This window comes from Rhyacophila brunnea, unplaced genomic scaffold (assembly GCF_057557595.1).
Source record: "Rhyacophila brunnea isolate RB1 unplaced genomic scaffold, BYU_Rbru_1.0 scaffold_14, whole genome shotgun sequence".
In the NCBI taxonomy this organism is placed as follows: domain Eukaryota; kingdom Metazoa; phylum Arthropoda; class Insecta; order Trichoptera; family Rhyacophilidae; genus Rhyacophila; species Rhyacophila brunnea.
The window spans coordinates 25802319-25829138 of NW_028232796.1; the positions used below are offsets into that span (position 1 = coordinate 25802319).

The 26820-nt window shown below is 33.8% G+C and overlaps 1 protein-coding gene across 1 annotated transcript in view; it reads right to left on the reverse strand.

Moving 5' to 3' along the window:
• Positions 1 to 26820, reverse strand: part of LOC147075805 (uncharacterized) — a 722814-nt gene that overhangs the window by 37633 nt on the left and 658361 nt on the right. The window contains exon 4 of the mRNA XM_085942107.1: positions 20209 to 20401. Within this exon, the coding sequence (XP_085798233.1) occupies positions 20209 to 20401 (193 nt within the window). The remainder of the gene's footprint in view (positions 1 to 20208; positions 20402 to 26820) is intronic.

The following is a 26820-nucleotide window of genomic DNA, read 5'->3' on the forward strand; positions in this document are numbered from 1 at the left end:
TCAATTATATAAAATCTTGACTCACTGCAGGGGTCGGCAACCTTTTCTCCGTGTAGGGTATAATACAAATTTCTAAAATAAATTATTAAAATACTACTCGGCATACGTGTGTTATATTTACAATTAGGCCCGTTTCGCACGGGACACTGGTATCGAGACAGCGTAGTATCCAGCCGATCAAGTGGCTGGATACTACTCCAGCCACTCGATACTGCAGTGGCTAATGCATCCACCGAATTACATGTCCACGGTTTTGCACGAGTCACATTTCCTTTATTGTTTTATTTATATGAACGCCTCAGTAGCGAATGAGTCAACGCATATTTAATAGATAAATTATATAAAATCGAAATACAAACAATAGAGACATAAAAACTGGCTACGATCATAAAAAAAGTGTTTTCGAGCGCTCGAAAATGAAGCCGCCGACGTGACGGTGTAACCGTGGCACGACACACGAGTGTCTCCGTCTGAACGCGCCCATTCATTTATGTGTGAAACGTTGTATAACTACAACCCGGACTCTCAGTCTGCACCATCTATGTACTATTGCGTCAATTAAGCAATGCATTACATAGCTTATTATCTAAATATTACTATATACAAATATATACAAATTATTATTGACAGTTTGGTGCCAAAATTGAAACAGTTCCGCAACAAAATGTACATATTCTAAATTCGAATCAAAGCGAACCCTTATCGAATTAATTCGCGACAGACGACAGCAGTAAATAGGAACATAATGGACGTAGCCGGCATTATAACTCGCATTATTATTATTATATATGGATGACAAAACAATTGAAGGGATTACCATGCCTGTGGCAGAGGATACTCGTCCCAAACAAATAAATCCTCACGGTATAACCGGCACTAGAAACACAGACACTGAAGGTTTATAATTATTGCACATCATAATTTTGACATTAGATCGTAAATAGAAGCGTATAGGGAATTTTGTATAAAGTTCGATTTTCAAATCGAATGAGTGTACGTGGTAACAAGCATTATTTTATTATTATATTGGTAGCACAAAAAAAAATGGCGACAAGCGATCATCTGCTTTGTTTATAATATAACCTAAGTATGTATTTATCGGTATTTTATGTAATTATAAATAATAAAAATGAATATCAATGTATTGCTTTTGGCTGCATTCATAAAATTGATGAATAAATATCTTTCCAAAGGTATCTAGTATCTATCAGTGGCGAAGGGTGACTTTTTGAAAGAGGTAGGCTGTGGGAGTAACCATGCTTGTCAGATATATTTGCGGGAAATAAGAAGATAACCCAATATTACTACTGATGAATAGGTACGCTAAAACGAAGAAATTTCAAAAGCTTAATTGGTTTGTTATAATTAGTTCATAAATATAAGCAATTAGTTTGAATTACTTATGTATTTTCCTAAACATTTATAAACGTAACATACGCTCAAAATATATTACCTATATATATATGAAAATATTCGTTGTTGTATATATATTATGTTCCATAACAATTTATAATTTAACCCGTAAAACTAGACATTTTAAAATACTTCTATATTTAAAACACAGACTTAGGTAGGTACAATATCAGATAACTAAATTGTCTAATGAGTGAACTAATAAATAAATAATAATCACGACATAAATTATTTTATATTTTTAACAACAATCAACACATATTTATGTGATTGAATCCCATAGAAATTATTTTTTAAATTATCTTCTTATTAATTATTTTGAATAAATGTGGTCTCGCGACGTAAGCGCTAACGAAACAGCTTGTACATTTGTATGCGGGACGCCAGACATTTTGAAATAATGAGAAAAAAACTTCATATTGAAAAACCCGTCGGTTAACGCGAAAATAATCCTATACAATATGTGAAACGAAACGCGGTGTGTTCTATTTTTTTTAAACTTTCGAGAGATGCCATAGATGGTGTTTATTAAAATATGGGAAAAATCGTAAAATTATGACAATTATACGATAGAAGTCTTTAGGCATATTGAATATATTATTATTTGTGATTATATAAATACGTCAATATGAAAATAAAAATTATTTTTCTTAAGAAGGTATGCTTTAAATAATCGCCTAGTAAGGAGTCTTCGCCACTGGTATCTATCGATAGTTATATTTTATATACAAATGCCTGCTTTGATATGCCAATATGTGAGATGCGTGAAATGTCAAATTGAAGTCTAATTTAAGTAACCAAGGCTTATTTTGGCAATATCTGCACATTATAATCATGTATGTAATTAACTTATTGAGTAAATCTTGATATTTATTCAGTAAAAGGGAGGTCACGGAACAAAGTCACATAGAGAGGCATACGAAAGTGGCGACCATAACGCAAAAGATGAAAAACACGAGTATGCGATGTAAGTAATAGAGTTTGTATAAAACTTAACATGGAGATAGGTAGGATACTTTGAGTAAGACAGATAATATCTTGATAAATCTAGTCATCAAGTGGTACCTACTCAAGAGGTAGAAACATCCTAAAGGTAGACACGAATGCCGCCGGATCGAACAATTTGTTAATTTCTGTAGAAGTACGGCGACCTTCGTAGTCCAATGTGTAAGGCACTGACTTTTTATCCAAGGGCTCCGAGATAGGGCATCCAATTAACAGGGGTAAAAATACTACCCGGTTTGCGGTCTTTTTCGAATAACTAAACGGTTAACCGGTTTCAACCGTAGGAATTTTTAAAAAAATTGTTGTATGTTTAAATATATTTTATACTTAAAACTAAATAATAACATTTGGAAACATCTCACAGACATACCTATTAGCGAAACTCTTAAAAATACACGAAGCCGGACAGCTTATCCATTCGCGCTACTTATTGATACCAAATAATATTTATTATATTATCATAATGCCTAAATTCCCCATCAAAAATCCTCCAATCGACAGAGTTGGGAATATAATGATATTATTGTAATTGTAAATGAGTCAAGGCTAGAACCATGATGCACAGCGAAACAAAGAAAAATAAAGTTACCGTTATCTGTTTCTGGGCGGACGAAGGGTCGAGAGTAGATACGGTCAGTCGGTATCCTACCCTTGAGCCTTTAACGTCGCCTTTAAATACGATGTGCCACCTTTTTGCGCCAAAGCGTGCGTTTACAAATGTTATTAATTGTTACTTGTCAAGCGAAATATACTAAGTCTTACGTAATGTCCCTGAACCAGTGTTTTTAATAAGTGTAAAAGTGTAAATCAACACCCTACGTGAACCATTACCCCTCATTATTTACGATGAAATTAACTAGTATTGAAACTGAAGTACTTCTATAATTTCGTTAATATTGGGTTATTCAATAGCCACTATGGTAGATAGCTCTCAGCAATAATAATGAGGATATTATTGCTCTGTAGTAAACAAATTTAATAGGTAATATCGTGGGTATTCTGCGAATAAGCATTAAGTCAAAAATACTAGTTTTGAGATAATTGAGTTTGAAAGTTTGGACGGTCTTAGCTTTTTTTATATATATAAAAGGCAAATTCCTTTCTGCGATATTGCTTTGAGTATGACTGAGTGCAGTTTCGCACGCAGAATTTTGTGAATATAGCCTGAGAATGAGAGAAACAAATGCACTAAGTCCCTTTAGTGCCTTTTCTCTGAATAGATGTATGTCTTTTTGACTTATAACATAAATTATCTTCGCCAGTTTTATAGATATGACTGTGTGTGTTTTTGTAGATTATATAGCGCACTCTTAATAAGATTACCTCATCATTAAGTCAAAACAGCAAAATTTTGACTTAGTGCTTTTTCGCAGAATACCCACGATATTTCATGTTTATCATACCGCACTGCGTAGTGGTTTTGACATAATTCTATCTTTTTTTTTCATAAAAATAACTACTAATAATTTGGCCAGTTAACCGCGTAAAATTATCCGGTTTTCGGATAGTTTACAATAACGCGGTTACCCGGTTTCGGCTTAAACCAGCATTTATGCTCTACTGCGGGCGAGATTCCCGGTGATACCAGAATATATTATTAATGTAATTTTCTCAAAGCTTGAGTGTTTTTATAATAATTGTTTCACTGCTATTGAGTCATTCACTACGGGTTTGTTGTAGTTTAAATAACGAACTGGGAGAAATGGTATCAGCTTGGAGAGGCATTCTTGCAATAGTGTACGATGATGATATTAATACTGTGCGAATAGGGAAAAGCTTAATATAAACAGTGCATTGGTCAAAACGTGCAAATTACTTGATGTGACCTCTCAAATATCCGACTGTTTGTGATCGTAATACGGAAATCACGACACAGGGTGGCGAGGAAAAACAATTTAAGGGAAATGTTTTCGTGAAAAACAAAGGAGGAATTTTTGAAAGGGTGTTTGGCCGGATTAAGCGACGCGTATTAATAATTGAGCCAACATAGCACGGACACTAAACTTGTGTGACCGATCGTAAAGTAATTCGGAATTTATGTGAAATAATAAAAAAATACTTGCGCACTCTTTATATAACTAAAATGTTTTTAAGATAAGAGATTTTTTTTGTCAAAAAATCAATAGAAACGATTACCTCGCAGATAAGTTAAAAATGTATTTGCATGAGAGAGAGAGAGAGAGAGAGAGAGAATTAATGCGTTACAGAAAGAGACTTCGTGTTATAATACTATATTATATTCTTTCTTTATTCGTCTCTCACACATATTTACAAATGTTTTCTCCCACCTTACCTCTTTTCATAAGTCTTCTCCGTGTCTCTTATATACGTACATATATGTTCTGTCTTACCCTTTTTTTGACCATGTCCAATCTTAAGAAGATCATAATATTAACAGATTTTTGTTTTTACGGAAGATGGATGCTAGCCACTTGCTCAAACCATGCCCCCCAAGGGAGAGGGAGTTGAGAGGGTTCTAGCCTGGGGGCCCGAGGTCTGGTCGGGATCGAGGACGGGTCGACCAGATAAATGAGATAAAAACACATCACAAATTTCCACTAATGGTAAAAAAGTCACAACTCCATAATTCAAGTGGATATGTTCATAAACACAAAAAATCGTTAAACTACAGTAAATACCCTTAATTTTACTTAAAACACCAATTGGAAAATCCTTCTATAAAGCGTCACACTGCCTTTAATATTAGTGATAGGTAGGGGGGGGGCGCCAAACATCCTAGTCTGGGGGCCCGCTTCAGGATGTGGGGGCCATGGCTCAACCTATTAGGTCCATACTCTGACTCCAAATATATATTGAAAAATAATATGTGTAGTTGTCAGACCCAGGATTTAAACCTGGGTCGGCCACGACATTATAAGCTGACGCGGATAAAATGAAAATAAAAATTTACAGTGCTAACAATAACAACGAATCATAGACAGATTGGGAGAGGGTAGGAGCACTCACGTACGATATCAACTCGAATCGAAATTGGTCTATCTTTTTTGAAATATATTGTATGTTTGTGTTTTTTTTTTTTTAATAATGTAAATATTTTCAACAACAAACAATAATATGAAGAGTCAATGTGATTTTGTGTTAGTGCTCGTGGCTTAATTTCAGTGTTGTGTTCTGCATCATGTCGACATAGGAAAAGAAGAAGAATTTATATGAATTATGTAAATTCAAATAAGTACAAAATTCAGGAACTCAATAAATACGAAACTTGATATTGTATGCAATGCAAATTACAAAGTTATCTGGAAGTTTATTAAATTGGTACAATACTTCCCGGGAAAACAGAAAATCGCGGGTGTTAAAGTGGGTAAGTACATCTTTTCGAATTTAATTAATAAATGAGGTTTACATGGGTCACCCATCTAGAGTTATACCAGAAAGGGATGGTGTCCGCAAACCCGACGCCGTGGTATTTGGGGGGTTGATGCAGACATTATGCAAATTCTCTGACGCCCTCGCACACTGTGTGTGAATGCTGTGTACAGTATAAGTACTGCTCAACGAGATCTCTCGCCAAAATGACATAGATACAGTAATACTACTAACTGATTGTGTAGTGCAAGGGTACATGCATGCACTGAAAAAAACGAGATTTTTAACGAAAAATATTCGTAAAACTACGTACATCACTATAATATAATTTTATGTTACTCAATAATGATTATACAAAGATTTTAGAGGGTACATAATTCAGGTAAAACACCTCAAATACAACGCTAGCGGAGCCGACATTCATGTATATATTGAGACTAGAGATTCCAATTCCGGGATCCCGAGCTATTTTCGATACGTATGAATCCCGGGATTGATAAACATAATCCCGAAACTTTCGGGATTGATTTTTTATCAATTTTTATGGAAAATAAAATAAAAACGAAAATATAACAGAAAAAATACTTTTAATAACAAATAACTACATTAGAAATAAACTGAGTTTGAATGAAGTTTGATTTATACCCATGTGTAAGTGGCCGATTCATTTTATTTTTTCACACAAAGAAAGATTGGAAAAAAACAATGCTTCACACTATTAACAAAGTAATTCCACCATAATCTCATATGTTTTACGGCAGTTTCATATTTGGCTGACTAATTAGATTTATGAAGCGGAAAGGCCATAAGTACACCATGATTTGCTTTACTATTTTAAATCACGCTAACCCATACATTAAGTCTTTCCTATCAGAAACAGCAATCTCATATTAAATTCACATTATTATTTATATTACAATATTATTTACTGCATTAAACTTATGAATTTCCAAGATTGAACATATACAATATTAACAATAAATGTCTTAAATAGTATAAATTATACTAGATTTATTTTTAACCGATTTTATCAATGTTATTTGTAAATATATAAAAATTATATTAACAATGGAAAAAATGCCAATCCCGGGATTGTCAAATTGTAATCCCGAAATCCCGGGATCAGAATTTTGGCTCGGGATTAGATTCCCTAATAGAGACGGTTAATTGTTACAATAAGTTAACGATCTAAACTGTTAAAAAGTGCTATATTTTAACAGCCCCTCTCTTGGCTGTGTTAAAGCCACATTGTTGTGAAAGTCTGTGTATATGAAAATCACTATTGTTGTGATAGCGCTAAAGGATTTTCCGATAGACTGAGCAAGCGCCAAATATACTCTAAGGGCGAATAATGCCCGTCAGGTGTTTTTGCGCCATTTTCCAAAATAAAAAATCTGAAACGAAAAGTACTTATTAAATCACTTCAATATCATTGTTAAAAATTGGCCTCACACCCAAACGGTAATGCGTCACAGAATTTCCCGTAATGGATAACTTTGAAGTGATTATATTATATGTTTTGTGACTCTTCTTTTCTTTATCGTGTACCTATTGAAATTAAAGTTAATGACCCCACTAAACCTGACTCGCCGCGCACTACACCTGCGCAGCTACTCTATACACAAGGAGGTTATGGACGGTAGCTTATAAAATTTATGTATAACCGTCTAAACTGTCAAAAGGTGCTATGTTTTAACAGCTCCTCTCTTAGCTGTGTTAACTTTTAGAGCAAGATAGACAGTTTTGACGGTTAACTTATTGTAACAATTAACCGCCTCAATACATACATATAAAGTTATAATATTCAACACTTTAGCCGTCGATAGCCACCTTGTGTGTATAATAGACCCACTGTAAGGCTTAATAATTTTCGTTAATTTTTGCAATAAAATTGGCTTTTGTGGTTTGAATCAAGGTACCAATAAGAGGTACTTACTTACCTTGATTCCTGTTCGACGTCAGGATCTTTCTAAATTGTAGTTTTAACGTACTTGCACTTGCTAATAATTTAATAAACCGTTTTTATTTAACGAATAATTCACAAAATTTGATAATGTAATTCAGATATATACGTATACTTACAAGAAAAATATATGAAAAAAATACAATGGATGGGACACGAACTGCATCGCCAATGTGTTTTACCAATTAAGTCACCTGCATCCTACATAGTTAGGTACGTAAAATACGACCACAATATTATATATAATTATATTCATATTTTGCTTTGTCTATGCCAGGCCATGAGGCCCAATAATAGTTGTGTAGTTAGTAATAGAAGTGAAAAAACCACAAACAGCCAGGCTTTAAGAAATCACAAGAAATATTTTGACCTCAACGAGGTCGAGCCCGGAGCCCTCGGATAAAAGCCCAGCGCTTTATGCACTGGACTACGAGAGCCTCCACATTGGTTAGTTTGAGTCCCACTCGATCCAACTTTCATCACAAAGAAAGTACAGTGTGATTTACATGCAGACCTGAGTTCACTAAATGCTGTCACTTCATACGGGCAGTAAGTAATAAACAAGTTAGCCACTCAATGTAACTAAATTTGTCCTTGTATATTTTAAATCGTATGCTTTATTTAATAAATTGCTTCCATTGTATGTGGGATTTTTTCTATTTATAAAAAGTGTTTGGGCACAGACGCGTAAGTCAAAAATAAATACACAGCCAGATGTAAAGGTTAAAAAAACCGAGCTTATTTCACTTCAATAAATCCAAAAGCCATTCTCAAATTGCCTCTGTATATTATAAAGCCGACGGCATCAATGTACATCCATTCTAAAATTTCCATTGTCTAGTTTTCTTTATCTAGCGGCGTCTGCATTAGAAAAACTTTTCAGGCGGCGTCGGTTTGGATCAACCGGCGTCGCGACGCTCGGAATTATTGCTTGTGTGCAATTTTCTTTTCGAAATCGTTTAAGACGATTCGATAAAGAACGTTAGGTGTTAAGTTTTTATCGCGACATTTATGTTTTATCATGGCGTTTGTGGATATCGGCTGGTACCTACATATACTATTAGTATTGACTTCATTTTTGTTGAAATAAGACAGAATTGTTATACTGAACGATGACTTATAGCGCCTGTACACGTGCATGGATTTCCTTGCAGCAATAGTGTGTATTTTAATAGCGCGATAATAACTGACGAGTTGATTCCAAAAAATACATAATATATTATTATGTCAACTTTTATATAAATCTAGATTTGAATGCCATCTTGCGGGCGTTTACGATATCTATCTATCCCCGTTTTTCGATTTTAAGTAAGTCTGAAAAATCGTTGTACTACAAAAACATGTTCCAAATGTTTTTTCTCTCTCCTGAAAAATCATATTTTTTGACAAATGTCGTTTTTGTAATCAACTCGTCAACTGTTTGTAAAAGTACGCCAATCTCATTCTTCAACCTTTAACCTCTTTAACCTCAAAATGCGCGGTGAAGTTCGTTTTTTTACCGGCAGGTTAGCCACTATTGTTATACTGCACAGGCGGATATATAACAAATCCCAACTGTCACGTTAGAATTAAGACGATACTTCAGAGAAACGGAAAATAATTTTCAACTATGAGCGCGACGAAATTTTTGACTCGCTGGCAGTCGAAAAGCAAACGTCGAGGTGTGAATACGTCAATTTGTTTCGTGATGGTGACGGGGGTATTAATTCTTAAATTGTGTAAAGATGACTAAACACGTTACCCATTTACTTGAAAAAGAAAACATGTCAATGAATATATTATTATTGTTACTAATATAACAATAAATAGAACATTAAATGAACGCATGTTGGATTTATATGACAAATTATATTTCGTTCGGCATGCGTCATTTGCACCCGCGACCCGAAATCCGCGCATCGCCTAGCTACGATCTTTTTAGACCATGTCTAAACTGAGGTATAGCCTTAAGAAGCTTCCGAACTCTTTTTATTCATGCATGCAATCTTAAAACTTGCATGATAATACATGTTTACACGTGGATGTTTTTGTTATTGCCGCGATAATACGTACTGTTAGCGGTCAATCCATGCACGTGTAAATGGGGTATAAGATTGAGTTTAATTTGTTGTTAAAATGATTCAATTGTAAATAATTGAATTGAATTTAAACGGCCCGAATACGACGTCATATTTTGATATTTGGGTAAGTGAATTGAATTACATATTGACTTGACAACATATCATATACATATACAACATTCATATAGGGGTAACATCCTGAATTACATCTTAAACGTCAGATGGTGTCCAATGCATGATTTATTGCGCAAAAATTAAATTGGTTTGTGTCTGGTCCGGGATTGAAAACAATGCTAACGCTAAAGGCAGAGATTGAACATTTTGGCCGAGACTGCAATTCGCAATGCCTGGGTCATATTGCGGATAGGACGAAGACAGATTCCGATTGAGTTTCTCGGCTTTCCCGTAAAGGAAGAGCAATTTAATTGTGGAGTCGAATTCAATTGAAATTGACGGCATTGTATGAATCGTTCATTTATTCGCTGGAAAATTAATATTTATCAGGCATTTATTAACTGTTGTTTAGAATTAAAAACTGATAAGAAACTGTCGTTAACAGGTGGGATGATAGATGTCAGTAGCGTAAAATAAGTAAGGTACAATATTATTACACAGTGACAGCTAAGCAAGAAACAATGAAATCATAAAACGAATAGTCTTGAGTTGGAAAATTGTTTGTTTTCTATAGTTTTACAATACCTAATGTTTATCAAAAAATATTAATTTTGGGCACGTTTTAAAATTATACTACATTACAAAACTATTATAGATGCCGACAAAGATATTCTTATCAGATGAAACCTGTCTTGATTAAACTTTATTTTAATTATGTTGGTATACTATAGGTAGTTGATGGAAAATAGTTATCGGTCTGGGTTTAACATTTCTACATTCTTAGACTTTATAATCAACTACTTATGACGCTGACCTAACCAGGAGATGTCACAGAGAGTTGAGGCTTTCCAGATGTGACTATACAGACAGGGTGATAAATTTTGAAGTCCTCAAACGAATAGTAAAGGATCATGATGTTCTGCTTTGTATAAAAACCAGAAAATTATAGTACCTCAGCCACATTATGGCCCCAACTCATTATGCAAGAAAAGTCCAATGGTAAACGTAGCAGAGGACGACGCCGCATTTGATAACTTAAGAACCACTCGTGATTGGTACGAGTGCAGCTCCACCGAATTGTTCCGGCTATTAAATGATATAACAAAGATCGCCTTGAAGATGGACGAACTCGTAGTATTTATAAAAATGACAAAAATTAAACGTATGTTACCTTTTAAAGATCAAATTAATTAAGCACGTAAATGATTAGGTACATTATATATTATAACCTTTGAAATGAAATAAGTACCTTGGTATCAAAGTGGGACATACGCCACCTCCCACTAAATTCATGTTTTAATTGATTATGGTAGTGCAAGTGATGCTCTTTTCAAAAAATCCACTAAAAGTATAAAATAGAGATTTTTGAGTTTAAAGTTGGTATGTTATATGAAAAACAGTCACTTTTAACACATGTTTGTCAGTCTCCTGTAAAGTTTTGTAAATGGCTTTGTCCCACTTTGATACCAAGGTACTGAAATGTCAATATTGTATTAAAAGTTTTAAAAATCAAAACTTCTTATGAAATATTGTTAAATTTTGGATCGAAAGGATGAAATAAATCTACAGGATATTAAATGTACCTATTTGTACGTAAAATACATAAGTTTAAAAAACCTGAGAAATACGCATTTGAGAAATTAAAAAAAACGAAGTGAATTGAATTTAAAACACCTCAGATGATGATGTAATTAGGAATTATTGGCAAAAAGGAGAATTGGGTCCGTAAATTAATTGGCAAAAAGCGAAAACCCGGCAAGTGAAAGATTTTTCGATTTGACTCTCACTCAGCCGAAGACCTTTTTTATGATTTTTGTATAATACCTATGTTTCTGAGGCTGTTTAAGTTATATATTGTGAATTTAAAAAATTCTAAATCGTCAAACTTGTCTATATTTTGTCTTGAATAAGTAGGTACTATTGTGTAAAACTGTGTAGCAAACATAAAATTAAATCTTAAATGAGTGACACACTATAATATTATATATGTTTTGTTGTCAAAACAAAACAATAGAGTGATAATTATCGTCAGCATTTCCGCAAGCATAACTATATCAGTAGGGTCTGTTATAATTTGTTAATTACAACAATATCTCTTGTAATATTATATGTACTGCATTTGTATAAATTGGAAGGATAATCCATGAATTCTTACTCACTCATCGAGTCCGTCACAAGTCCTTCACTTGACATAGTCAACCGTCATTTCACTTGAATCAAGTATCTCAGTTCATTAATATAATCATTCTCTTGATCCCATCGATCTCACCAGTACATCGCGATTATAATCTCATGCTGTCATCCTGTTTAGGAAAAAGGGCGTAACCCATACAGAATAAATTTTACAGGAGAGGCAAAAAACGTTTTTTGAATGATTTTGGTTTAATATTAATAAAAAAATAGGCATAGACATTGGGTGCATGATGAATGATGATTTGGTGTAATTTCTTTTCTATCTACTAATAATTATAGAAGTTATTACAGAAAATCATTAAAATTGAGGGTAAATGCTTTTTTCTTTAAATTAAAACTTAATTAAAGCTCAATTAAAACCTGAATTCAGATAATAAATCGGCATTTGCGGCTTACTTCCTTTTTACAGAACGTGTATTTAGTTGCATACATTGTTAATATCTAATAAAAGCACTTTTCGAAAAATCGAGGGTTACGCCCTTTTTCCTAAACACATTCGTTATTATTGTATTTATTGTATTCTTGTATCGATCAAAACCCGGGTCACAAAAAACGACACAAATGGAATAGTACAAAACTTAAATCCATTAGAATTTAAATTCAAATTCCATCAAGTACCTTCGCTCGATATTATTAATATTATGATAAAGTCTCCTCCCAATAAATTATACGCAATAACGACATTCTCTCTCCTCCACATCTACTGTTTTTAAAGTTAATATATATTATTGTGTGTGTATGCTTATTCACGAACACTATCAGGAAATGCCTACGTAAAAGTGTTATAAGTAATGAAAATTAAATTAAGGTAGGCTTCCAAAACAGATTGTTTAACACTAGATAGATAATACTAAGTGTTTAATTTCACTTTCCAAAGTGAAACAAGATAAATTGCCGCGTTTTCCATTCTCAATAAGACAACAAACACGATCTTATTACGTTTTATCGCTTTACAAATAAACGCGATACCGCATTATAGTAAATTTTGGAAGCAGCCAAGTCACATTCCTAACGCAGTGGGGTGAGAAAAGGCGACAGGGGTCGAGAACTACGATACATATACACAGTGGATAATAAAAAGCTTGTTTACTCAGACGACGCTGAGGCGATTGGAATGCGTACGATGTTTTATCACGCTTTTTTGGTCAGAAGATTTATTTTAAATTTATAACTTCAAATGCCATTCGTCTATAAGGAGATATTATCAGATAAGTAATTTGGCTTGAGATGTACTTTCATTTAAGTGAAAAATGCAACGTTTTCAGACAAAAAATGTTTTTATTCGCCATTCAACAAGATAATAGCGCACTTTTAAGAGATTTAATCAATTAATTAATTATATACTTAGTTGATCTTCATGATTATGATTTTCAAAGATTTTTTTATAATCCTACAATAACTGCAGATATGGAAAATCTAAAACATTTTTAGGATTAAAAAAAACATAATTTGAGAAAAAATCAAAAAAGTTTGAGCGAGTGATAATCGATCCCAATTCCATTCTCCGAGTAACCCAGTTTATAAGAGCAATACAATGTAATTATTTCAAGAAAAACTTTTTAATTTAACAATTTTGGGGTATCGTAAAAATTGCAATTAGTTTTCAAGTATGTCACTAACTCAAAAAGGTTTAAAAACATCACAAATCCATCTGAGATTTTTTTTAAATCAAGCTAAATGAAATTTATTACTAACATGATTTATAGATTATTTCAAAAGTTATCAAAAATTTAGTTATGACGTTATTGTATACGTTTTTTATTCAATATGAATGTAAAATTCTTTATATTTAAAAATCTCAGAATTATTCTCACCTATTAGAGGATATCCTAAAAAAAGAGTTCTTCCATCACCGCAGCTTTGGTAAAGCAAGAGAAGGGTGATACAAATGACACACTTCGGTATCATTTTGATCCACCCCAGTTCGAGACTTCTTACCACTGAGTTCCCTGCTTCTTACCCAGTGGTTCGGTTTGGACAAATACGTCCTCCTGTGAGGATAAATAGTTTGTCGATACCGTATAGCTCAATATTTTTCGTTACATTTTTGACTCAATAAATCAAAACGATGCCGCCAAATATCAGATTTTCATTTTATAATAACCCGTATTCTCAAAATGTTCGCTAACTACATTTACAAGAACGTACTTCCACTCGGCTCTCTCTTTACCCCTTTAAAATTGCCGAGGCTGAGAGGTGTACTAGTAACTATAGTGATTGTAGAGCATGCAATTTTACAATATCGGTAAAGTATAGATTATATTAAGTTGACAACCACCTGACAGACGCAAGAGGTCTAATATTTATTGCACTATTTTCACGCGCCCCCTTTAAAATCTACTTTAATTTGAATACTTGTGGAATTGTGCCTTCGCTCGTAACAAACGGCTCGCTAACGCCACACTGTTACACAGGTGGTTCGTAATTTATAAAAGATAATAGTAAGATGCAGTTTTTACAATCCACAATTGAAACCTTAACACCATTGATGGTTTATTTTACAAATCGATGTTTTGAAAAGGAGCTAAATATAATTTATTTTAAAAAGTTTGAATGGCTCAATTTTGCGTTTTCGATCTTTATTCATCCTTTTCATATCGAAGGATCTGACATTTACACCAATGTCGTGCGCCAGAAGAGAAGATAACACAAAAATGTTAAATTAAAATAAATAGTATTGCAGTAGAGAAAAGTTTATTTGTCTCAAGTAGGGAATCCAATCCCGAGCCAAAATTCTGATCCCGGGATTTCGGGATTATAATTTGAAAATCCCGGGATTGGCATTTTTTTCCATTGTTAATATAAAATTTTTATATTTATAAATAACATTGATAAAATCGGTCAAAAATAAATCCAGTATAATTTATACTATTTAAGACATTTATTGTTAATATTGTATATTATCTACGTTCAATCTTGGAAATACATAAGTTCAATGGAGTAAATAATATTGTAATATAAATAATAATGTGAATTTAATATGAGATTGCTGTTTCTGATAGTAAAGACTTGCGAATGGATTAGCGAGATTTAAAATAGTAAAGCAAATAATAATGGCGTACTTATGGCTTTTCTGCTTCATAAATCTAATTAGTCAGCCAAATATGAAACTGCTGTAAAACGTATGAGATCATGGTGGAATTACTTTGTTAATAGTGCTAAGCATTGTTTTTTTCCAATCCTTCTCATTTTTATTAATCTATGTGAAAAAATAAAATGATCGGCAACTTACACATGGGTATAAATCAAACTTCATTAAAATTCAGTTTATTTGCGATGTAGCTATTTGTTATTAAAAGTATTTTTTCTGTTATATTTTCGTTTTTATTTTATTTTCCATAAAAATTGATAAAAAAAATCAATTGCAAAAGTTTCGGGATCATGTTTATCAATCCCGGGATTCATAGGTATCGAAAATTGCTCGGGATCCCGGGATTGGAATCCCTAGTCTCAAGCGCATAAGGAATTTTACGAAAATCACTACCTACTGCAGTCACGTTTCTTAACTCTCAAAATGTAACATAAATCATTTATGGTATAAACTGTAGAGTAACTGTAACAATCTAATAAGATTGATGTAATACGACGTGGTGTACTTCACGGTGGTACCGTGCCAGTGTCCATCTTTGAAGCTGTGGGTGCGGGTTCATTTCGATAAAAAAGATTTTATTGGGATCAATGTTGTAATGAGCGAGACAATAGGAAACAATAATTCCTCATAAAAAAGCATATTGATGAAACTTTCACTTTGTCAACTGTGGTGACATTTTATATTTATTAAATTATGCTTTTATATAGGTTATCTATATATTATAGTAGGTATATATATAGAAATAAAATCATATTTTATACAATAAATATACAATGAATTTAAAACAAACTTTTTTTGTTAATTATACGATATCTAAGTTATTATTATGACAACTGATTCGGGATATAAACCATCATCGAAACGGTTTACAGTATCTGGATGCAGTTGTTTGAATTCATACTATTAGTTATTAGTACTACGAGTACCATACAGCCAGAAACTGCTGTCAACAGAAATAACCCAAATCTCGTAGAATTTAAAAAAAAGTTTGTTTCAATTCCATAATAAATGAGTTCTAGTACGTAAACGAAAACAATTAATAGATTAATAAATATTTAACTCTTTTATAAATAATATTAGTATTGTTTAACAGTTAAACAGCCTGTATTTACGAGACAAATTATAAAAGCTCAGCCACGACTGAGAAAAGCTCCTGTCTACACAACGCTGTGGAAAAAGCTCAAAAACAACAACAATTTGCGAAGACAGGAGGCATGTTAGTCGCTAGCTCCAACCTTGCTGACGCGTTGACGTATTATTATATTTTAAAAACCTCTGCTTGTCTCCTCGACTATAATAAGCTTTAAAAGCTGATGTGGGGGTTTAATAAGGGATTACATGAGATATTATTTTTCATCAGATTTGATAAAAAATATATTATTTTCTTGAAACTGTGCAGTTATGAATTTCAATTGAAATTATGAACAATGTCATATGTTCGTATATGTGTATAGTGTTGTCTATGTAACTGTTGTATTATTAATTTATATTGTATTATAAAAGAAACAACACGATTATTTACACACATAACTTGAAAACACCTCCGCAACATACACATTAAATAAAATCTTTTAATTAATCGGTCCTGTACCCATTGGATTCTGATCAATATGCTTTACCCATTTGGGTACGTGCGTTCTACCTAATTACGATGCAGTTTAGTTAGTTAATAGGCAACTGGGTTTTGTAGTTTGAATCAAGGTACCAATAATAGGTAAGTACTAATCTTGATTCCTAACCATCGTCTGGATCTTTTCAAATTTTAGTCCTAAGCAGCGGCGGCTGGTCTAACATCATACAAGTGCACTACACTGCTTGCATTGCTATGAAACATCGTTCAACATCGTAAATCATATTTTTTCTTCATAGGTTTTTAATATTATCGCTCACTTATTGTAATGCAAACCATAAACCGATGTGCCCATATTGTGAATAGGCGATAATACAGTCACTATGCACCGTATACGTCATCCTCACTGAAATCATTTGCGCCCGGGCAATATATTTAGTTTACTTAAAATGAGCCCAAAGCTTAGTATAAACTAAAGCCATTAAAAAAACAACTTAAACCGTGCTAATAGTTTTCGCCATGCGTAAGTTCCAGAATATCGTGCGCCGACCGGGTAAAATGACATCATATTGGTCTGAGTAGAGAGCAATTACAGATTTGAATTATGGTTTGTTATTATAGACGCTGTGGCGTACTGTTCATGGTCAAATTATGTTTAGTATCATATTTAGCAATCTCGTATGTAAAATGCCTGTAAAACTAAAAACAATAGAATTCATTATTTTAGAAATTTATAATCGGTAAGAAATAAAATGCCTGTAAAACTAATTTATGTGTACTCCAATTTAAATCAAAGAAGATAAAAATAATTTTGCTGCCTACCGCATTTCTTGAAAATTAATATTTCATTATCCTGTGTGTTGACTAAACACGAAATGATGTCGGTTATTTATAATATAGAAAATTATTAATTCATGAATTCTAGTGATTAGCTAATAAATCTTAATACTATTTCACAAAGTGCAGTTTCATAATAATCATTATTCACACAGTGTACAAATTGATAAAGATACCTAATGTACTTATATAGAATAAGATGGCTTCCGTTAAAAGTAAGAAGTAATTATCTACTATAAGAGATACAATCGTTTCTTAAAACTAATCCAATAAAGGTTTAAGTAACTCGCGTCATGTTTTATTAAAAATATAAAATATACAGGTAATTTCCCAAAAGTCAATAACCTTTTGTCAAATCAAAAACAACGCCGAATTGATTTCATTTTTCAATAAGGTAAGTTTCCAGCGCACCCTCAAAAATTACAATCCAAAAAATCACCGGCCGCCACTGGTCCTAAGTGAATTCTTCGTTGAATAATAAAAAAAAATATTAAATAATTAGCAAACGAAGGAAAGTTCAAACTATTGTTATTAATTATGGTTGTTCGATAAAGAATATGACATTCTCAAATCCTGTGAATTATTCATTGAATAAAAAAAAATGTATTTATATATATTTTGTATATATTTTTTCCTCACTCAAACTGTAACAAGAATATATGTATTTTGTTATATTGCATAGTAGATGCCAGGTACCTACGTAAATACCATATGTTCTTATGAGATAGAAGTTAGTGATTTGGTACATATTGGAATCAACATGGAGAAAAATTCATCTACCAATTTATAGATTAGTTGTATTGTCGCAATTCCCCAGCCTGTTATCATCGTTTTGTCTGGCTTAGCCTCCCTGCCGCTATTTCTTGTTATCCGCCGGAAATAACTTATTTATACATAAACATGTAAAAGTACTACGTAATAATCATTACGTCACACGAAGCAGGGCTGATATGTGAAGATGCGCGAAACGTTCAACTAAACAGTAAGAGGTAGCGCGACCCTGTGGTCTACATACATGACGTTGCAATAATGGATCGTGACAAGATAACGAAATGTAAGTAAGCTTTTTACAAATTACGTGACGGGAATATTTTAATAATATGATTAAAATCAGTCATGTTTTTCGAAACTGGAAACATTGATATTCTAGAGGACTAATTACACCATAAGACTCGTAGATCAAATCAGATTCAACGATCCACGCCGATCGTCCTGAGCTATCATCGACTTTAAATAGCAATTACTACACTGAACGATTCAGCTACTAACTTGACCGTATTGGCGCTTGATTTGATTGCAAGTGTTAATAATTATAAATAAACCAAAATAATACTTATTGTTCAGCTTGGTGGCCACACTAAACAGTCGTCCTTTATGTTATGTTACCTATTATTATAAATGTCAAAGAAAACAATTCGGAATTATATTTAATCAAGTAACAAGTTGTTGATTGTGTTTACTAGCATATTATTTTTGTTTATTTACTTTATATTGTTTGTTCAAATTTAATAATGAATGAAGTAAGTCCTTCATTATGTAAACGTCAAAAGCAAGAAAGGACGCGCCACGTGCGGCAATACTAGGAAGCTCAGAGTTAATTTGGATATTTCTCGGTAATCTTCGACCCAAATGTCAACGAGAGGCGAGTGAGTCGGGCACTAAAAAATTGAATTATCCTATTTCAGACACGACTCTAGGGAACGACCTAAAGTAACAAACATTTCACGATCGGTCGCGATGGCAGACAGTCGGAGCAAAATATCTGTAATCACCCAATGTAATTTGAGTTTTACACACATATTATGCATTCTCTCACTATTCCATGGTGGGGCTTCATCATCATCAGCCGGGGTCAATCCACTGCTGGATGAAGGCTTCCCCGAGCTTCTTCAAACTCTCTCGGTCCTGTGTCATTCGCTGTCACGTATTTCCGCCGAACTTTACCAGTTCGTAAATCCAGCGGCTTTTAGGGCGACCCTGTGGCCGTTTCGTGCCCCTTGGGTGCCACTGGATGTCGACGTTTGTCCAGCGGCCGTCCTATCGGCGAGCAATGTGCCCCGCCCATCTCCATTTCAGCTGTTTGGCAACGTCTATTACATCGCATACTCCTGTCTGCTCCTAAGCCATTCGTTTCTTTTACGGTCCTTTCGCGTGATGTCCAACATACACCTACCCATGCCTCGCTGTGCGACTTTTAGCTTTTGGACATCTCTCGTGTTGAGGGTCCACGTCTCGCAGCCATACGTGAGCGCGGGTAGCACACATTGGTCGAACACCCTACGCTTAAGACACAATGGTATGTCACTCTTGAAGATACTATTCAGACGTCCGAAAGCACTCCATTACAGCTTTGTTCTTCGAGCAATTTCATCGTGCATGCTTCCGTCTATTGACACCTGCTGTCCGAGATAAACGTAGCTGCTGACTTGCTCGAGTTGGGTGCCATTAATACAGATAATTGCAGGGTCCGAAAAACAGTTCCTAATCACTTTTGTCTTTGAGACGTTTATCTTTAGGCCGACCGTTTGACTGGCATCCGCGAGTTCTTGCATTCTACCTTGGAGGTAGCGTAGTTAGTATGGAGGGGCTTATTAAATTAAAACCAAAACTTATAATTATTGTTAAGTCTTACCTTGTCCACACTAGGTCCTCCTTCCGTGACGAACCTAACGACGACAGGGCGTTCGGAGCCAGCTACAAATCCAAAGCCCAGCTGAGCATCGCGCTGTAGAGTGACAGCTCGCGGCCGAGGCGCTTCGGCTTGGCCGCAAGCACCTGATTCCAGCGACGCAGGCGCCTCGTATGTTGTTGTCTTGTTCACGTGGCTGTAAAAATAAAATATATTTAAATATTTCAAACAACTACGCAAAATGTCAAGCAACACTATACACAAAAGTACAACTTTACAGGGGAGCCAAAAAACGTTTTTTTTGTTTCTTGTAACTCGACAAAGGAGATGTTTATTTAAAACCTAATGTTCATATTATATAATTTATTGTATATTGTACATTTATCTTGCTTACGGTGATGTTATAATTTATAGGTATGGTTTTAAAAAAAATATGAAAACAAGGATAACTTTATGTAGTTAACGTCAAACTTTACTGTCGATTTAAGAAAAAAACTAGAAAAGATTACCATAAAGTTGTTTGACTATCATATAACCGAGAATGTAAAATAACGTTATCTAAAAAAAAAGTTTTGTAGACAACGTTGTTTTATGTCTATAGTAAGGAAATTTATAATGAACTTTTGAATTACAATGATTGTTTATATAAATCAGTATTTCTCAAAAGCGCTGAAGCAATTTGGAGATCGTTTTAATAAGAAAGCGTAGGAAGCAGAGAGAAAATTGGAGAAAACGTTGAAGAACTATTCGTACATGATTCATGTGTAGTGGTAAGACTGGTAACACACAGTTAAATTCGTAGTTTTCTAAATACATACACAAAATGCAAGTTATAGTGATATTCGGTCATATCATCTGACGGGTTAACACGGGACAGCAAGTTAGTGTTGGGATGCGAGCCTGTCGGCTGGAATACGTGCTGCTTTGATATATATATTATAATAATTGTGCTGCTTTGAGAACATTAATGATTTGGTAGAAGCGATTATTTTTACTGTTATTTGTTATCTGTATTCTAATTATTTATAATATTAATACTTTCGACCGAAGGTACTTGATGGAATTTGAATTTAAATTCTAATGGATTCAAGCTCTGTACTATTCCATTTAAGTCGTTTTTTGCGACCCGGGTTTCGCCTTTCGGCATCTTCAGGCGTCGTGTACACTCACCAAAGGCAAACACACACTGACAACGAACACCCTCAACTCTACCTTATATAGTAAATCGATACAATAAAGTAGGTAAAAACTCCATTACCTACCTATTTAGTCAGAAATTACAACAAAAAATACAATAAACAAATTATGAATAGCTGAAGTAAAAAACCTAATTAGTAAAAACCCTCTCTTATTAATAACAATACACTGGACAGCATATTATTATAATAAATCGTCAAACCTAATAATAGGTCAAAATTCTTTATAACAATAAAAATACTACACCCAAGAGGTGTAAATCGTCAATTCTTAGAAAAAATAATTAATCGAGTTAACTATGAGATATTAGTCTTTAATAATACTCTTACAAGGTACCTACTTTTAAAACATTATTTTTTAACAAAAACAAAATTATACATATAAACTCGCTTAATATAATATATAACTCACCTAATATAATATATATACAGAGCTTGAATCCATTAGAATTCTAATTATTTAACTCACTTTCAATGCGTTCATTTTAAGTATTATGTTCATAATTTTAAAAAAAATAGCTTTATTTACTATGTTCCGTAGGTAGATATTTATAGATACATAAAATAACACGGATTTCTCAGAGCATCTTTCTATTTATTCGCTTAAAAATGTATTTTTTTTCCAGTAAATGGGGCAGTAGGCCAAATAAGTTCGGAAATGTCTGATATATAGATGAATATAATGATGGTTAATTATTTAGCTTTTAATAAATTTACGGCGAGTCTTCTTTCACCGAGCTTTTGGAAGAGGCATGATTAAAAAATAATCTAATAAAGGCCTTACAAGTCGCCCGAAATGATCGTTTTTACCGCGTACATGAAAAGATTGTCGATAATAGACGGCAAAGAACGTGTCTGTGATATTATATTTTCCCCGTAACGTCAATTCATGTTTAGAAAAATGTAATTAATACATTTTTGCGGCGGGTGGCAAGACCTGAGGGCCTGTTCGGACTGTTCCAGTGATTTAGTAGAGTAGCGAATGATTTGGTAAAAAACCGTGTCTGAACAGACAAATTTAGTCGAGTAGTTTAGTAAAATCGCCAGTCCAGTCGATCCATTTTATTCTATTATTTCGGCCGAGTAGCGACCCCCACCACACCTCACTAAATACTAAACAAGCCACGAAACAAGTCTGAACAGGCGAGTTCATTAGTCGCCGACTGCCGCAGAGATGGCACATCGTTGGAGCGAAGATACTACTCGAAATAATATAACTTACAGTTATTATAATATGTCAATGCGACAAACCGTCGCGAACGTGTGTTGATAGATCCGTAGATAAATGGCAATATTTCACAGAAAGCTTGTTGTTATTGAGGATAGGTAAAGAGGTACACATTATCTTATAAGTTATATTAATTTATTATTCCGTTTTTTCTGTATACTCAGTATGAAGGATATTATGTCATGTCGGTAGGTAGTGTGGATAATTTGTTGATTAATGCGTTGATAAATAATGGCAATATTTCACAGAAAACTTGTTGTTATTGAGAGTAGGTAAAGAGGTTTATCCTAGTGTGCATAAAGTACCTACCTATTTATTACCTAAACAAACTACAAAAATACATAGGTAAGCATACAAAAATTTATGAAACCACAAAAATATAATAGGTAGGTATCCTATGTAAATTAGTATTCATCAATAGGAATTTGGAGCATAAATCGATTCAATTCAACAACGCCGTTTTTGTATAGTGTCATTTGAATTATTTTTGAAGTTACAAGTTTATCTGACAGACGACAGCACTCTCGTGTCGCGCGAATGGTATCCGTTTTGAAATAACCGTCGCTCTCGTCGCTCTGTTCATTTTGACACGTTACTCACTAATGCACTGTGTTCGGACACTTTTCTGTTACTAATTCACTAAATCACTCGCCACTCTACTAAATCACTTGAACAGTCCAAACAGGCCTTAACACCAAGCAGACGCCACCCATTCCATTGTGATGTCGTATGTATCGATTTACATCTGTTCTATTATACAAGAATGGTAAATTCGGTTTTTAATACACCTAACGACCCTTAAACATACACTGCCACTATATACTGTTACCCCTAATGTCCCTGCTTTCCATTGCCAAGTAAGTCAGCCGATTTAAAGTCATCGGACTTTTTTCAGCGTTCGAAATGAGCAATTTTACGAACCGGGGCGCTCTATCCTCTATCCGAAAATATTTAAATATTTATGTAATATTTGGATGTAAGTATTATGTAAAAATAGTGTATTAGATTTTTTTGTTATACCTATACCTGCCAAGATTAGATGTTTAAATGGGACAGTCTTGAGGTATAATGTTGTCGGCACCGCAGATGAAAATAATTGAGGTTTATGTCATGCCATAAACGTTATTTTTTAATATGATTCCGATAAGTTTCGTATAAAATTTAAAAAATATATTCAAATATATTCAAATATATAAGTAAATGCTTATTTTTTTTTTAGTTTGCTTAGCTTTATAATAATTCACAAATCGTAATGCAATTTTTTATTTTTCCATGAGATGGAGCGATAATTTCGGGAATTTCACGAGGAGCTGCGTTCCGGTGCGTTCCAGTTCATTTCGAGCGCTGAGTTTTTCGAAACCCCAAATCCGTAGATCTCGTGCGTTAGATGTTAAACAAGTTTGATAGTTGATAGTAAAACAATAAACATGACCACAAGATAATATTATGTAATAATAAGATGATATCTTTGAATGAATTGAAATGTTGCAACTTTTAAAAATTGTACGTTTATATTCATTTTAATGTCTTTAGATAGGCACGTATTTATTAATTAAAACCCTTTACAATGTATATTCTCAAAAAATGCCTAAAATTTCAAGCTTCGCATTTTTCCGTTAGGTGCCTCTGATAGGTGGGGTATTTTTTCTCGATGTCTTTTTGTCAATTAATTTATTAATATACATGCTAGAAAAATATTATAAGAGAATAAGCAACCATTTTTTTAAATTTGGATTTAAAAGACAACACAACATTTGCGGTGCTTTCAGTCTCATATTATTTTTCACGACATTATGAAATATACATAGGTTGCCGTTTATATTTCGGGAATTGGCAACACTGGTGTTGCTAGGTGCAAATTGACATCTGTATTTTGAAGTTTGACATTTTTAACGGCAAAATTACTTAGAACGTTTTAACAAACAGACGCTTTTTATTTTTTTTAAATTCATTTGAAAAATTTATCTCGGCCAAAAATGGAATTAACTCGTGAAAATTTTTGTGCGATTATTTTTCACAACTTTCAACGTGGATTATCGCGAGAACAGTGCATTATTGAACTTAGTGCTTTATATGGTATTGAAGCACTATCAAAAACTACGGTATATCATTGGTTCAGCGAATTTTATCGTGGTCGTCGTTTGCTCACAGACGAGCCGCGTGAAGGTTCGGTAAAATCGGTTATTTCTCCAGAAAACATCGATGCTGTGCGTGAACTGACAACGCAAGATCGTCATGTGACATACCGTGAGATTGAGGCATCTCTAGGCATTAGTAACACCAGCGTGTATACGATCTTGCATGAACATTTAGACGTGAAGAAGCTATGTTCGCGATGGATCCCGCATAATTTGACAGTCGCAGAAAAAAGGTGTGTGAGGATTAATGCAATGAAATGCTCAAAAAATACGATCGAGGTGCTTTAAAAAACATTTATAAGATCGTTACAGGTGACAAATCTTAGATCTATACGTATGAGCCCGAAAGTAAACAGCAGTCGGCCGTATAGGTCTTCCAAAATGAGCTTAAACCAATGAACGTTGCTTGCGCTCAAGCACTTCGAAGCAAATGGTCGCCTGTTTTTCTGGAAAAACGGACCATGTCGCAACTGTGCCTTTAGAAAATCGTAGAACAGTCAATTCTGAATGGGACAGAACCATTTGTTTGCCAGAAGTTTTTGGTGAAATAAGGAAAAGCAATCGTCGGCGTCAAATCATCCTTCATTAAGACAATACGAACTCTCACACATCGGCTCAAACAAGCGCCTATTTGAGCACTCAAAACATCAAATTGATGAGTGATCCACCGCACATCTCCGACTTGGCACCAAATGATTTCTTTTTATTCCCGACAGTCAAAGATAAATTGTGTAGACCACTGTCAATGATTTTCTACATCAGAAGAGGCGGTTGATGCATTCAAAAACCATTTTTTGGAGTTACCTTCTGCAAAGTGGCAAAAATGCTTTCCAGATTGGTTCAAACGCACGGAAAAGTGTATAAATTATCGTGGAGAATATTTTGAAAAGCAATAAAACTGTTTTCATTGATAATAAAATCGTTTTTGTTTGTTGTTCCCGAAATATAAACGGCTACCCTCGTATAACTTTACTATCAAAGCTCGACTTTTTAAATCGTTCGTTGATCGCCTTGGTTCGCGGATTTTTGGCTCTTCAAATGGGTTACATGTAAGTTGTACGTATGCAGTTCATCGTGGAACACTTATTCGTGCGCCGCAGTACGTGAAACATAAGTTCGTATAACATTTTATCAAATGACGAGTTCTTCGTTGAACATTTCACCGTGGAATACATTTGTACGTATCTTACAAAATGCGGCGATAGTTTGCAAATAGTACTGTTCCAATTAGATTAACCCTAACCTAACCTAGTAAAGACATCTCATAAAATTCGCCACATGTATGTAGCATACGTACAAATATACTCAACGGTGAAATGTTCAACGAAGGACTCGTCATTTGATTAAATGTTACACGAACTCATGTTTCACGTACTGCGGCACACGAATAAGTGTCCTGCGGTGAACTGTTTACGTACAAATTTCCGGATACGCTACCTATTCACAATTACTAAGTATATCAATGCAATAATGCTTTTGGTGAAATGAATATTAATATAACATTATGTATATATCTGTTCACGCATTCGCGTTACACCTCGGCCGACCGTTGCAACACCTCTCTTAAAATTTACGGCGGCTTTTTCTCTTAAAGGTATGACCTAAAAGCCACCCATCTGAGTAAACACGGAAAAGGTCAAAACACGAACAGAAAATACTTTTTATAAAGACTCTCCCTAAAAAAAAATCGCTGTTTTTATTTCCGTAAAGGTCGGCAGTACGCTCGAATAAACAAGCATTGTAGATGTTTAATTTAAAATACTTTGAACTAATATTTAAACGATTAAAAATAATATGCGATTCGTGGAAAATTCGTAACGGTTAAATTAGAACAAAATAAACTATGTTTTCTTTACATTTAATGGATTTTTATCTAATTATTTCTTTGAATTTTGACGTTTATTCAAAATATAAATAAAACTGCATCAGGTTTAAGACAACTGACTCTTTACATAACATAGCAGTGGCGAAGACTCCATACTAGGCGATTATTTAAAGCCTACCTTCTAAATAAAAATATTTTTTAATTGCATATTGACATATTTATATAATC